The sequence below is a fragment of the Myotis yumanensis genome, unplaced genomic scaffold (assembly GCF_028538775.1).
Source record: "Myotis yumanensis isolate MYYU_CA2020_CCGP unplaced genomic scaffold, mMyoYum1.0.hap1 SCAF_15, whole genome shotgun sequence".
NCBI lineage: Eukaryota > Metazoa > Chordata > Mammalia > Chiroptera > Vespertilionidae > Myotis > Myotis yumanensis.
The window spans coordinates 16,170,948-16,184,006 of record NW_027223766.1 but is presented as its reverse complement, the minus strand read 5'-3'; the positions used below and the strand labels follow the sequence as shown (position 1 = coordinate 16,184,006).

General features: G+C 41.2%; 1 protein-coding gene across 6 annotated transcripts in view; it reads right to left on the bottom strand.

The window, feature by feature from the left end:
- EYA1 (EYA transcriptional coactivator and phosphatase 1) overlaps nt 1-13,059 on the bottom strand; it is a 151,088-nt gene that overhangs the window by 118,181 nt on the left and 19,848 nt on the right. For 4 of the 6 annotated variants that reach the window (XM_070392137.1, XM_070392138.1, XM_070392139.1 and 1 more), the window contains exon 4: nt 4,790-4,867. The exons of the other annotated variants lie outside the window; for them this stretch is intronic. In XM_070392137.1, the coding sequence (XP_070248238.1) occupies nt 4,790-4,867 (78 nt within the window). The remainder of the gene's footprint in view (nt 1-4,789; nt 4,868-13,059) is intronic. 6 annotated transcript variants of the gene reach the window in all.

Below are 13,059 nucleotides of genomic sequence, written 5' to 3'. Positions count from 1 at the left end.
TTGCGTTGATCAAAAATGTAGTGTTTTGACTGTGTCCCGACAAGACCCAACATTATCTTGGGTTATGCATCCAACCCTTTCCTCATTCTATCTAACCCTCAGCTCTAGCCTTCTATGTCAACCATCAAGCACAACACCGCATCCTGGACCTTTTTCTCCATTCCACAACAGCAATGACCCAATCAGGTGTTTACTGAAGAAACATTTACTGACCATCGCGCATGTGCTTGACTCCATGCGGGCCTCTGGGACTGTAAGTGTGAAAGGACAAATAGAACCCCTGTTCTCACAGGCTATAGTTTAGGAGGAGGAAGGACCACGAAAACTAATTCTAAAAGTAGCGACAAAGGCTGAGGAAGGGAAGCACAGAGAACCAACTGCAGAAGCATGTGGTAGAACTCTCACTGGTTTTGAGGTTAAGGAAGGAACACCCTCTCTTTCCAGAATTTTCATTGCTTTGTTCCCATGGTACCTGTTCTCCAACCTCATCAAGAGATGCAGGACCCCTGATGTCCTTAATCTTCTTGCAACTTATTGTCCCTACCTTTTCATTCTTTCTATCTCTCCTGGATTCATAAACAATTATTATTTTTAAAATATATGGTTTTACTTATTTTTTTAAGAGAAGAAGGGAGCAGAGAGAGAAACATTGATCTGTTGCCCCCAGCACACACCCCAACCAGGGATTGTGTCCTGACTCAGAACTGGTGACCTTTTGGTGCATAGGACAATGCTTAACAAACTGAGCCACACCAGTCAGGGAAAAATAATTAAAGGTACTTTAAATCTTTCTTTTACTGGTCATTTTAATCCTCTTCTCTTCGTTCCCTACCTGGAAAATGCTCAATCTTGGATAAAGACAATGTCTTTTCTGGGCAGCTAAGCCTCATAAAGAAAAACCGCTCTGCCATAAAGGGTCCACTCATTAGTTCCATCTTTGGACCTTTGACTCTACTGTCAATCCTCCTTTATGTTCCCAAGCAGCCTGTGCTTCTCCAGTCTCACAGCATTTATTTCAATCATCCCCATCTCTTCAAGCTCACGAGCCTATTACTACTTTCATTTTGAGTCAGAGGAAAAAGTAGGAGCCTTCATTCATTCATTCATTCATTCACTCACTCATTCATTCAAGTATTCATTATTTCACCTAGCAAATATATGAGTGCCAGGTACTATTTCAGGAGTTGGGGATACAAATGAATGAAACACAACAAAGTCCCTGCCCCCATAAGCTTACATTTTGTTGGGGGCAGGGAGAGAGACCAACATAAACTTAATACATGGGTAAATGATATAGTTGGCAAACAGTCTAAGTGTTATGGGGGATGTGTAGTGGAGGAGGCTCAGTGTGTTAGAAAGACTGCAAGTCCGTAGTGAGAGCTTTCCAACATGGGCTAGGGTGATGAGGATGGCTCATTCAGAAGGTGAGATCTGAGCCCAGACTTAAAGGTGGCAATCCAGCCAGAGGGGCTGCCACTGCAAAGGTCCTGATTGGAAACACATCTGTCACCTTCCCATACCCACTGGCATGTTGGGGGAATAGCACGGAGCAAGGGAGGCAGGCGTAAGGTCTGATGGGGCATGTAGGCTATTGCAAGAACTTGGCTTTTAGAGATAAATGGGAGCCATTGAAGAGTTAGAGCAGAGAAATCAGGCAGGAGTTCCCTCAATGTATTGCCTCCTCCTGCACTTCAAACTCACCTGCATTACTCTCCATTCGTCTTTCCTGATATTTCCGTGGAACAGTTATTCCTTTTCTAGGCTGATTCACTTTCGTTGGGATTTCAGCCATTGTAGTCCCACCAAGGACTTCCTTCCACCACCAATTATCCCCGTTTTGCCTATATCTTGACCCTCCTCTACCTCTGGGAAGTTTTTTGGGGCAGCAAACGCCCCCTGAACTTCTCAATGCCATCCTCAACCCTGTAGCCCTCTTTCCAATGACTACCTTCTCTCCTTCTCCTTTACCATGTGTACTTGAAATACATTTTTCTCTTCTGTGTCCACTTTCCCTTCTTATTCCTTAAACCATCCATCCATTCAATATACTTTATGAGCACATACTGTCTGTCAGGAACTATGTTAGAGACACAGAAATGGGGCCTCTGGGCCGTGGGCACAAGGGGAACTGAAGTCCATCCATGCATCCATGGAAACTGCTACAGACTCACTCCACTAATGCTTCTCATTTTTCAATTTGACATAATTTGACACTTGCAGAAAACTTGGAAGAAACAGAAAAAAAAACCTTCCAATACTTGCAGAAAAGTTGGAAGAAAAGGAAAAAAAACCTTCCAATACCCTTCACCCAAATTCCCCAAATGCTAACATCTTATCAGATTAGCTTTATCTCCTATTCTCTTTTAGGTGTATATGTATACAATGTGTATTTCACATTTTTAGAGCTGCAATCTGCTGTCCTTTTAATAACACTTCAGTGTATCTTTCTTAAAAACAAGGAATCCCTTTACGACAATACCATTATCAACAACAGGAAAAATGATGCAATACTATTACCCATACTTTCAAAAACTTATCCATTTACAGTAGGTGATTTTCAACTTTAAAATCATTACTTTTTAAATGTATATGTATTATACATATGCACTGGGAAAAATTTTTGAAAAAACCACAAAAATAACAAAATACAAATTCTACTCCACCATCCAGAGAGCACCATCATTCATTTTTACAGGGTTCAACCCTGTAAACTCTCTGTACATATGAAATTCTTTCAGAATTTCCTTTCCAGATCTTTCTTGAGCTCCCACTTTTTCAGGTCAATGTTACCTCACAATCAACACACTCCAAACTGAAGCCTCCACCCTTCTTTCTCAGTCTACTCCTCTTATGTCCCTCACTCTGAACCTCTCTCTCTGCCTCACCATCCCGCATCCCCCATGCTCACCGGTCATGATGACCACAAATTCTATTTCATAATACAGCTTAACCTGTCACCTTCCCACACCCACTGCCAGCACCTGACCTCAGGTCTTCAGTATTTCTTGCCCAAATCAATGCAAATACATATATATAACCAGTGTCTCCACTTCAGTTCACCGTGCTCCCCTCCATCCAGCTGCAGTCATGATTCTATATGTGACCATAATCATACAACCCCTTCCTCTGACGCCTCCCACTGCACTCAGGACAAAACACAAACACCATGCAGGTCTCTAGCCCTGCGCCCTCTGCAGCATGCCCCCACTGCTGGCTCACACGGAACACCTAAGGATGCTGAACTATTAGCAGTCGCTCCACAGCCCGTGCCTCTGCACCCTGGTCTCCTCCCACTGAATGCCCCAGGTCCACGTGTGCTTTGTTCCTACCTTTATTTTTCTTTCTTTTTTTAAACCAGCTCAGAAAGTCTCCATGCCTCCATCCTGACCTCTTCCTTCCTAGAGTGGGGGTTGAGGCTGACCCTTTCCTTCATATGAAGTGGGAGTGGGGGCTGTCTCCTTCCTTCACAGAATATGGGCGCAGGGCCGACCCCCCTATATTCCTACTCTATTTTTAAGGCTGAGTGCAAGCATCTCCTCCAAGAAGCCTTCCCTGACCACCCCACCCCACCCAGTCTCTGCTGGGCTCTTCCTGGGTGTTCTTTGGAGTCCGAGGCTTCCATCTGCCACTGTCAAACTCTACTGTGATGGCCTGGTCAGTAGTTCAGCCCCTTAAGCCCCAAGCTGGGACCATTCTCATACATCTTTGAATCCATAATAGCACAAAGCACATTATCTGGCATAAGCCAAATTCTAGTGAGTGTTTTACAGAAGAACTAATGGGTACTGGTATCGTATAAAAGTTATGCATTTGCATTTTATTTTATATCTATATATAATTCCTTTGAATTGTGGTGTGTATTAAATAAATGATCCTGAGAGCTAGATTAAATCAATCACAAATTTATAAAAGTATAGCATTTACTATTGAGAGGTTTAATAAATACAGCAGGCAATATGAAAATGGTTAAACATTTAAGAATTACTACTGATAGAAATAATTTTTCATTGAAATGGTCCAAGTTGGGCAATTTGGCAAATTTATAATCATATCCTCACAGTTGTTTTATTATCACAATCATTTCCTTATCAGCAATTTCACTATCACAGATGTGAAAGAGACTAAGAACTAACTTGGCTCAGTGGATAGAGCGCCAGCCTGCGGACTGAAGGGTCCTAGGTTCAATTCTGGCCAAGGGCACATGCCTGGGTTGCGGGCTCAATCCCAGGTAGGGGGTGTGCAGGAGGCAGCCGATCAATGATTCTCTCTCATCATTGATGTTTCTCTCTATCCCTCTCCCTTCCTCTCTAAAATAAAAAATATATATATTTAAAAAAAATAAAAACTAACGAGGTTTTCAAGCTGCTTTACAAATCTAACTTAGGTCTATAATTGACATGTAATTGCTTAGAAGGAAGGCTCATAAGTCTGCTCAGGGGGTATCAGAAGCTGACTTTCACCTACTGAAATCTGCATGATTGGAAAAATTATAAAAATAAGACAAAAAGGGAAGGAGCCATGAACATAATAAAGATATTTTACAGAAGAAAGAAAAAATCCATTTTGATTTTATCTCCTTTGTAGGATACCAATATTTCCCGCAAACACTTAAAAATATCAGAACTGCAAATATGTCACTCTGAGAAAAGTTGTATTATTTATATGATATACATACAGATATATACCTTACCATACATATACACACATGCATATACATACTTGTATATATAAATAAACTGGGAAAAATAATGTCTTGTATTAACGTAAGAATCTAATACTTATTCCTTACCTGAACCTGAGAAATTGTCTAAAGACCCGTCTGCTGTTGTTGAAACTATTTCACTGCTGCTCATTGGCTCTGTTTTAACTACAAAAATAAATAACATATGTCATATATCTAATTAATAGTTATCTGTAAAGATACTACAGAAGAGATATAACATTCAAAATAGTTACATAGAAAATTATTTTCAAATTCAGTCTTTTTGTATTTAAATATAATTCAGACTAATATTCCTACTAGAATCTTCTTTTTAAAAAAACCCAAACATTCGAATGTTATTTTCTCCCTAAGAAAACAATCTATTGCAACAAGTTACCCTTTAAAAGAAATGCTTTAAACTAAAAGTAGTTAAATTCATTTGTCCCTTACATATTTACTGAACTGTTTTATTTTTATTTTTTTAATTGTTTTATTGCTTAAAATATTACAAAGAGTATTATATATGTCTCCTTTTTTTTCTCCCCTTGTGAACTGCTTTTTAATAAATAACTTATCTCGAAATTGACATAATGTGAATGTGAAATTACAATGGGTTTGTAGCCATGTGGCCAAATGGAGTCAAAATGATAGGCTAAAGAGACTTGAAGATGTGGGAACTATTGGCAGCAGGTTTTCAAGGTGCTCAAGGACCGGTTCCTGTGTGCACAAGTACACACACACACACTCTCTCTCAGTTAACCGCCAGGGCTAGAAAACAGAGCGCTCAACTTAATGGAATATTATTATTACCATCCAGCCATAACTCACAGCTGATTCGTCAGTATCTAAGGTACATTTAATATTTTAAAAAAACCACACTAAATGTAAATGAAGCAGAAATGCTTTCCATGTCAAAATAATACCAATGGCCGTCAGTTTGTGGAAAACATAGATGACCTTTGGTAAAGCTCCTTGGGTGTAAAATAAAAACCTTTAGATTTATGTCACAGGTTCTCTAAGCAATCACTCTACTGAGACAGTGATGGTGTTACTGCACCCCTATCAAACAAATGGCCAGACCACTGCAGAATAATAGCCATTTCCCTATGTTCAGGTTATTTTAGAATGAGGAAATAGCATTAGTACCTTCCCTAGTGAAATGCTATGTCAGAATTTGCCTAGCCTACTTTATGGAAGTTATTCGTCTCTATTAACAGGTTTTCAGAAAGAGTACAATAATTATTTAGGGACTACCTAAAAATGAATAATGTGCTTCCCAAAATGAAAGTCCTAACAAGAATATCAGGGGAGGCTTTTGTCACAAAGTAAACACATTCTGGGAAAGGATGATGGAGAAAATGTAGCTTTTCCTTCTCCCAACATTGTCAATCTCTTATGAATATCAGGCAAAGGCCTCATTCACCTGACCCCGTAACCCTCGGGGCCTTTGAAATGTTTGCTAATGCATACTGAGTAGTTTAAAAATAGGCATTATAAATAGTTGCAGCAGAAAGTCACTTTCAAAAAATTTAATTATTTAGACTGTTTCTAAACAAAGTTGAAAAATAAAACCAGTGAGACTAATAGGAATCACTCCAACTGCTTGTTTTAATGCAGACCAAACAATCGTGTAACTGAAATTTTCACTTTTCCACCACTTGTTGGGGGTTAGAAGTCTTAGTTGATGCTAATAGATTCCGACATAAGCCTGTATTTCCCTTCTTTCTTCACGCCTCCAGGCAACCTAATGATCTTGCTCTTTGCAAGCATCATGTGGCCATAGATTCAGGAAAGCAGATCGGCCTCTGCTGGTGCAGAGTCCCTACGTTTCCTGCTCAGTAGCCCACATCCTGGGTTACCTTCCTCAAAAGAACTCATACAATGAGTTATATGTAATAAACTCCCACAATGTGCATATAAAGCAAGAGCTGTTTTACTCTGTCCTGGACAGGTGACCATTGGAATTCTAGCTCGGAATCACTTACCACATGCCTAGCAAAAAAAGGAGAATTAGGCCCACAGGGTACAGTCATGTAAAATGCCTACTATGTGTCAGATTCTACAAGGATGTCCCAGAGCACAACTCACAGACTCCCTTGTTAGATATTGCCTTCTTTTTTCACATGCAAAAACTTAAAACCAGAAGGTTGGGAATTTGCCCAAAGTCAGGAGGGTGCAGAAATGGGATTTAATTTTGGACATTTTTGATTCCAAGGCTTGAAGAAATGGCAAAAAAGTAGCACTTCCCAATAATAATTAGAGCTGCTCTATAACAGAGCAAGATGACTGAGATGCCATGCCGCTGTCTTTATGAAGCATAATCATAACCAATTCTGTTTACTCCAAACAGATCTAAAGTCTCTAATTGCACACTCCTCCCGTCCCAGAGCCTGCAGGGCACTCCTCGCTGTGCTGGCACATTCATGCTCCCAGCCAGCGTCCTGACTAGCAGATCTCAGGTAGATGCTGAGCTGCCTGGGAAGATGGGGAAGAATAAATTGTCCATGGTGCGGGATGTTAGCCCAGATGACTTCTAAGTCTTTGCCAAAACTCCGGTCTATGATTCTGTCAACTGGACCATAAAATTACTCTGTGAAAGCCGGACTACACCAAAACTTCTGCTCCTGTCACCTAAAACCTACCCCGGCTCTGCTCCATACAACTGGCTTAATCAAATGTGCTTTCACTCCCAAGAGACATGTTCAGTTATACTTGAAATCCATTCAGAACAGGCCAAAAGGATAGGAAGGAAAGGAAGAGGATCCTTTTTCTCCTAGGCCCCAAGTCCATTGCCTTTTGCCATTGTTCAAATATGCCCCTCTATATACACGATGGAATAAAGGCTCCCTTTCCTAATGAATCCAGTGTTAAAAGGCTCGCTGTTGAAGAGAAGAGGATGTACATAAGGTAACTACGCTGGTAGTGGTGATGCTATCAGGTGCTGTAATAGGACACCTGATCACCAGGGACCTGATGCTAAGGAGACTGGCGATTTATTGTGATGGTAAATAGTTTCTGAGTAAAAGCCAAAGGAACCCAGACCACTTCTGCCTTTGTTGCTGCCAAGCACCCACCCACCAGAAAGTTAAAAATACAAGAGTAATCCCGGCCACCAAAACGTGCCCATCCCCCTAGCTTGCACCACCGCGGGTACCAACATGCTGTGGACAGAGCACCACTCCAAGGCTTTGAATTTAAAAACACCACATGCTGAATCTTTTTGGTCTTAGAGAGTTGAGCTACTGTCACATCTGTGAACAATTTTCCCATCTAAGCCACCTATCTGAAAAGGAGAAAAAATCCACGCACAATCTGTCCTCTAAATAACTATAGGACTTTTTTCTCTCCATTACATGCCTTTAGTTTATTAGAAAAGGGTATTTTTTAACATCTCTGTTACCCCCACTCAAGAGTCTATTTTTTCTACCATCCCAAGTTTCTACCTGATGTTTCAGAATTCTCCTTTGTCCATTTAATATCCCTGATCCCCCCACCTCCTTCGCTCGGCCATGCACTCCAGGCCTGAGCTGTACTGTAAAACGGGACTCCCCAGAGGTGCCAAGACTTCCATCTACCAATGCCTTTGGGCTTTGGTTTTGGACTCAGAGAATCCAGTTACTTTCTTGTAAGACTTTATGAAAGTTATTTGATCTCTTCAACCTTAATTATCTCATGAATAAAAAAATTTTAATGATACTGACATTACAGGCATGCATAAGCCATAAAAATTTATGTAAAGTAGCTGGTCTGAAGCAGAAGCCGAATCTGTGTTTATCACCGTCTTTAGGAGTAGAGGTATTCTATTTCTGCTGCACTGAATGCCTTCTCCGGGGGAGTAAGTCCCAGGGGAAAAATACCAAATGAGAACGTTAAAGCATCCGCTTTGGAATTATCATCTGATTTTCAATCTAGCTTTGCTATTAACAGTGTAAACCTGGAAAAGTTATTCAACTTCTACATGCCTGAGCTTCCTTCTCTCTAAGTGGGTAAATACACTCATAAAGATGTTAAATGCTTATAAAATATTTAGCAATGAACGTGATCCAGAGGCCCTGCTTTCATAGTCACTCTATCATGATAGTGTCTTTAATTAGAGAAATCAAAGTGTTTCTTATGAGGTAAAATCTATTAAAATATTCACATTAAAGGTAAGCTTACGTTTAAAAAGCAAATTAGAAGAATCTAAGGTAAGTGACTTGTCTAACATCAACCATGAGGCCATGGCCTCAGGAGAGCCAAATTCAAATCCAGGTAACCTGGATGTCACTTAAGAAGGCAGGACTAAATCACGATTGAGAAAACTTACACCTTTGCATTACAATCAGTACATATTCTTTCTGAATAAACAGGCTAGCAGGGAATTGTAAGTATTCCAGGAGAAAATGCAGGCATCTCTCTTCAGCACTGCTTACGGTAAGTATACTGTAACTGGTCCATGAAAAAAAGACACCTGTCCTAGCCACTTCGCTCAGTGGTTAGAGCATTGGCCCAAAGACTGCAGGATCTCAGGTTTGATTCCGGTCAAGGGCACGTACCTCGCTTGCAGGCTCAATCCCTGGCTCCAGTCAGGGCGTGTGCAGGAGGCAACCAATGGATGTCTCTCTCTCACATTGATGTTTTCCTCTGTCTCTCCCCCTCCTTTCCACTCTTTCTAAAAATTAATGGAAAAAATATCCCTGGGTGAGAATTAACAACAACAATAACAAAAACATAACTGTCTTCCTTCATCATAAACTTAAATGAGATCAGACCATTGGAGCAGGTGACAATAGCTGCAAAGATCATCAACTAACCCATCTCACTAGGCCTCTGCTCAAGAAGCAAATTCTGGTTATACTTTGTGTGGTCATATGCATAATCTTCAGGAAGATGGTAGGCTGGTCAGAGGATCAAGTATCAGTCATGTGATTGGTTATTTCTCACCATGGATTAGAAGGACCGTTAAACCAGTTCACCCCCAAAGGGCAGCTCTGCCTGCCGAATCGGAGCCAGACTCGTTGTTACGAATTCACCCAGGATCACACCAGGGTGAGCAGTAGGTCCTCCCCAAGCAGTATTAAGCTCCTTTCTTAATTTTCTTCAAACTCTAACAGTACAGTTGGTCTTTTTGGGCACATGCTTAGGCTTCCTCTCTATATTTCTGCCCACTGTACTGCATAAGGGCTTCAAAAACCCACATCACCATCCCTCTACTATTCCTTATGGTCCCTTCATCTCTCCAGTCTCAATGAAATGTACCTCCGTTCCACTCTGGTTATGTAAAGGTTCAGTAACACCACTGTCTAGAACTGCATCCCTGCCAAGAAATATCGCCTTTTACCTTTTTCATTTGCTCACTTCAGTCAGACTTCTCATCAGAACATCCTGTCTTTCCAAACCCTGATCTATCCCTCCACCAGCTGCACTAGCATAGCCTGGAACCCAACGCTCCACCCTCGGGTCCTGTGTTGACTCACTTTTCCGAGCAACTGGTTGCCAAGCTCTCATCCCAGGACTGGCAGCCTCTCGCTGCTCACTCTTCTGCTGCTGTTCCGGGTGGCTGAGCCTGGGAGAAGAGGCCAAATTTGCCCACTGACAACTGGATTAAAATCCATGCTTCTGTATTCTTCTGAGTCATCCTGTTGCTTGACAATCCTCCTTCTCCATTTCTTGTGCCTCTAACAGTTTCCACTGAACAGTTTCTACTTTCCCTAAGTCCCTGAACCAAAGCTTTATGCCATCACCAACTTTTTTTTTTAATCCTCACCAAAGGATTTTTTTCCCCATTGATTTTCAGACAGTGGAAGGGAGGGAAAAGGGGTATGTGTGTGTGTTGAGAGAGAAAGAGTAAGACATTGATATGAAAGAGACACATCGACTAGTTGCCCCTGGTACTTGCCCTGACAGGGGCTGTGGCTCAAACCCATAACCAAGGTATGTGCCCTTGACTGGGAATCAAACCCCAGACCCTTCGGTCCATGGGCTGACATGCTAACCACTGAGCAACCGGCCAGGGCACCAATTATTTTATAAAGAAGGTTGGAGCTTCATTAAATTTTCAATTATCCTCCTGCAACAATTCTCCTTTTCCCACTGGGTTAATCTCGGTGGAGGTTACTTTTCCTTTAGTAGGGTTAACCTTTACACCTTTATTCTTGCTGCCATTTCCACACCTCTTTGCAACAATACTCTTTTGTTATTTGGTCTCTCAACATCGTTGATCATCCCATATCTAGAGGCTACTTCCCTTCTACCTACAGAAACAGACAGGTCTCCTCTAACTTTTAAAAATCTTCTCTCCACCATGATACTTCTCTCCCTTCTTTCATCATCAAGTTTCCTGAAAATATGTTTCAAATTCTTATCTACTTACTCTTTAACCCTTTGCCTCATCCCTTTGTAGCTACTAGTTTACTCAAAGGACTTTTCCAATTCCCCAATTCAAATTTTTCTCAATCCTGATTTTCCTTAATTCTCCTGTAATGGGCCTTTCTCTGACACTTTTATCACTGTTGATCAATATAATACAGCAATATTTCTCTTTTTCCTTATATATGTCTATTTCTCTGCATTTTCTTCCTTTCTCTATGCTTCTATAATTCCACCTCCCTCTTATCTGTTTGAATTTTCTCTCACAATCATTTCTTTCCTGGCTACAAATTTTTAAAAAATCACCTTCATGTAGCTGACTCCCAAATCTCCATCCACATGCTCACCTTGTTCATGAGGACCAATCCCCACATCCCAGTGATGCGATGCCCTTGCCTGGACCAGGATCAAACTCAGCCTGCCCCAACATAAACCGTCATCGTCTCCCTCTGAAATGGCCATGTCACCTAGATTGAAAGTTTTCTTTTCACTCCCGAGTTATCTTGGCTCCTCATTTTTTTCCCTTTCTTTTTTTAATCCTCACCTGAGGACATGCTTACAGAGAGGAAGGGTGAGGGAAGAAGGGAGGCAGAGCGGGGAGGAGGGAGGGAGGGGAGAGAGAAACGTCAGTGTGCAAGAGAAACATTGATTGTTGCCTCTTACGTGCCCCGACTAGGGATTGAACCCACAACCTGGGTATGTGCCCTGACTTGGAATCAAACCAGCAACCTTTCAGTGCACAGGATGGCACTCAACCAATGGAGCCACCCTGGCCTGATATGGCTCCTCTTTCTTCATACCCTATTGCCAAGTCTATAGTTTCTACCACCCTAATCTTTCACAATGATCTTCTAAGTTCACAGCCACTATCTTAATTACCTTATACCTCTTCTCTTTTGGAAACAGCCTAAGTGCCCATCAGTAGATGAATGGATTAGAAAGCTGTGGTACATCTACACGATGGAATACTATGCTGCTGTTAAAAAGAAGGAACTCCTACCATTTGCAACATCATGGATGGAACTGGAGAGCATTATGCTAAGTGAAACAAGCCAGTCAATGAAGGAAAAATACCACATGATCTCACTCATTCATGGATAATAAAGACCATTACAAACTTTTGAACAATAATAGATACAGAGGCAGAGCTGCCTCAAACTGATTGTCAAACTGCAGTGGGAAGGCCAGAGAGAGTTGGGGGGCAGGAGGGAGGGGAGTAAGAGATCAACCGAAGGACTTGTATGCATGCATATAAGCATAACTAATGGACATAAGACACTGGGGGGTAAGGGAGGGTAGTGGTTTGTCAAGGGCGGGGGGGGGGGGGAAAGGATACTTATGTAATACCCTTTGTAATACTTTAAGAGGAAAAAAAAAAAAAAAAAAAAAAAAAAAAAAAAATAAAGCTGGCAAATTTACCTTTCAGCCATCGCTCTCTCTGCTTTAAGCAGAGACCCTTCTCTTCCACAGCCGAGACTTGAGTGAGTTACTCATGGCTCGGAGGTTGTCAATAGGCCCTCTATTTGCTCCTGAACTGTAACCATACCTTCATCATGTTTTTAAGGCCTTCTAACACCAATTTTTTTTTTTTTTTTTGCTTTATATCCCTATTTTACAGAACCACATGTCGGTATACAGAGTCAACATATAAAGCGAATTGGCCTACCAAGATGCTTAACACTTCTCTAAATCCACAGGATTGCTGGTACCTTTCTCTCTGGCATGAAATGTTCTATAAAATTTCCATCTGACTGACTAAATTCTACAGGTCCTTCAAGGTTCAACCAAAGTCCCACCTGCTTAGTTAAGTTCTGCCTGGTCTACTACTCAGGGGTTAACTTCCCTTTCCTTGAGCTGCTAAATCTGAGTATATATCTCCTTTAGGACATATATCCTGTTCTACCTTGTTTTACAATTCATAATCTTATCCATCTTCATATATTATAAATTTCTTCATGGGAGGAACATCACCTTTTTATATGCCTATAGAACATAGACAAGGTTTAACA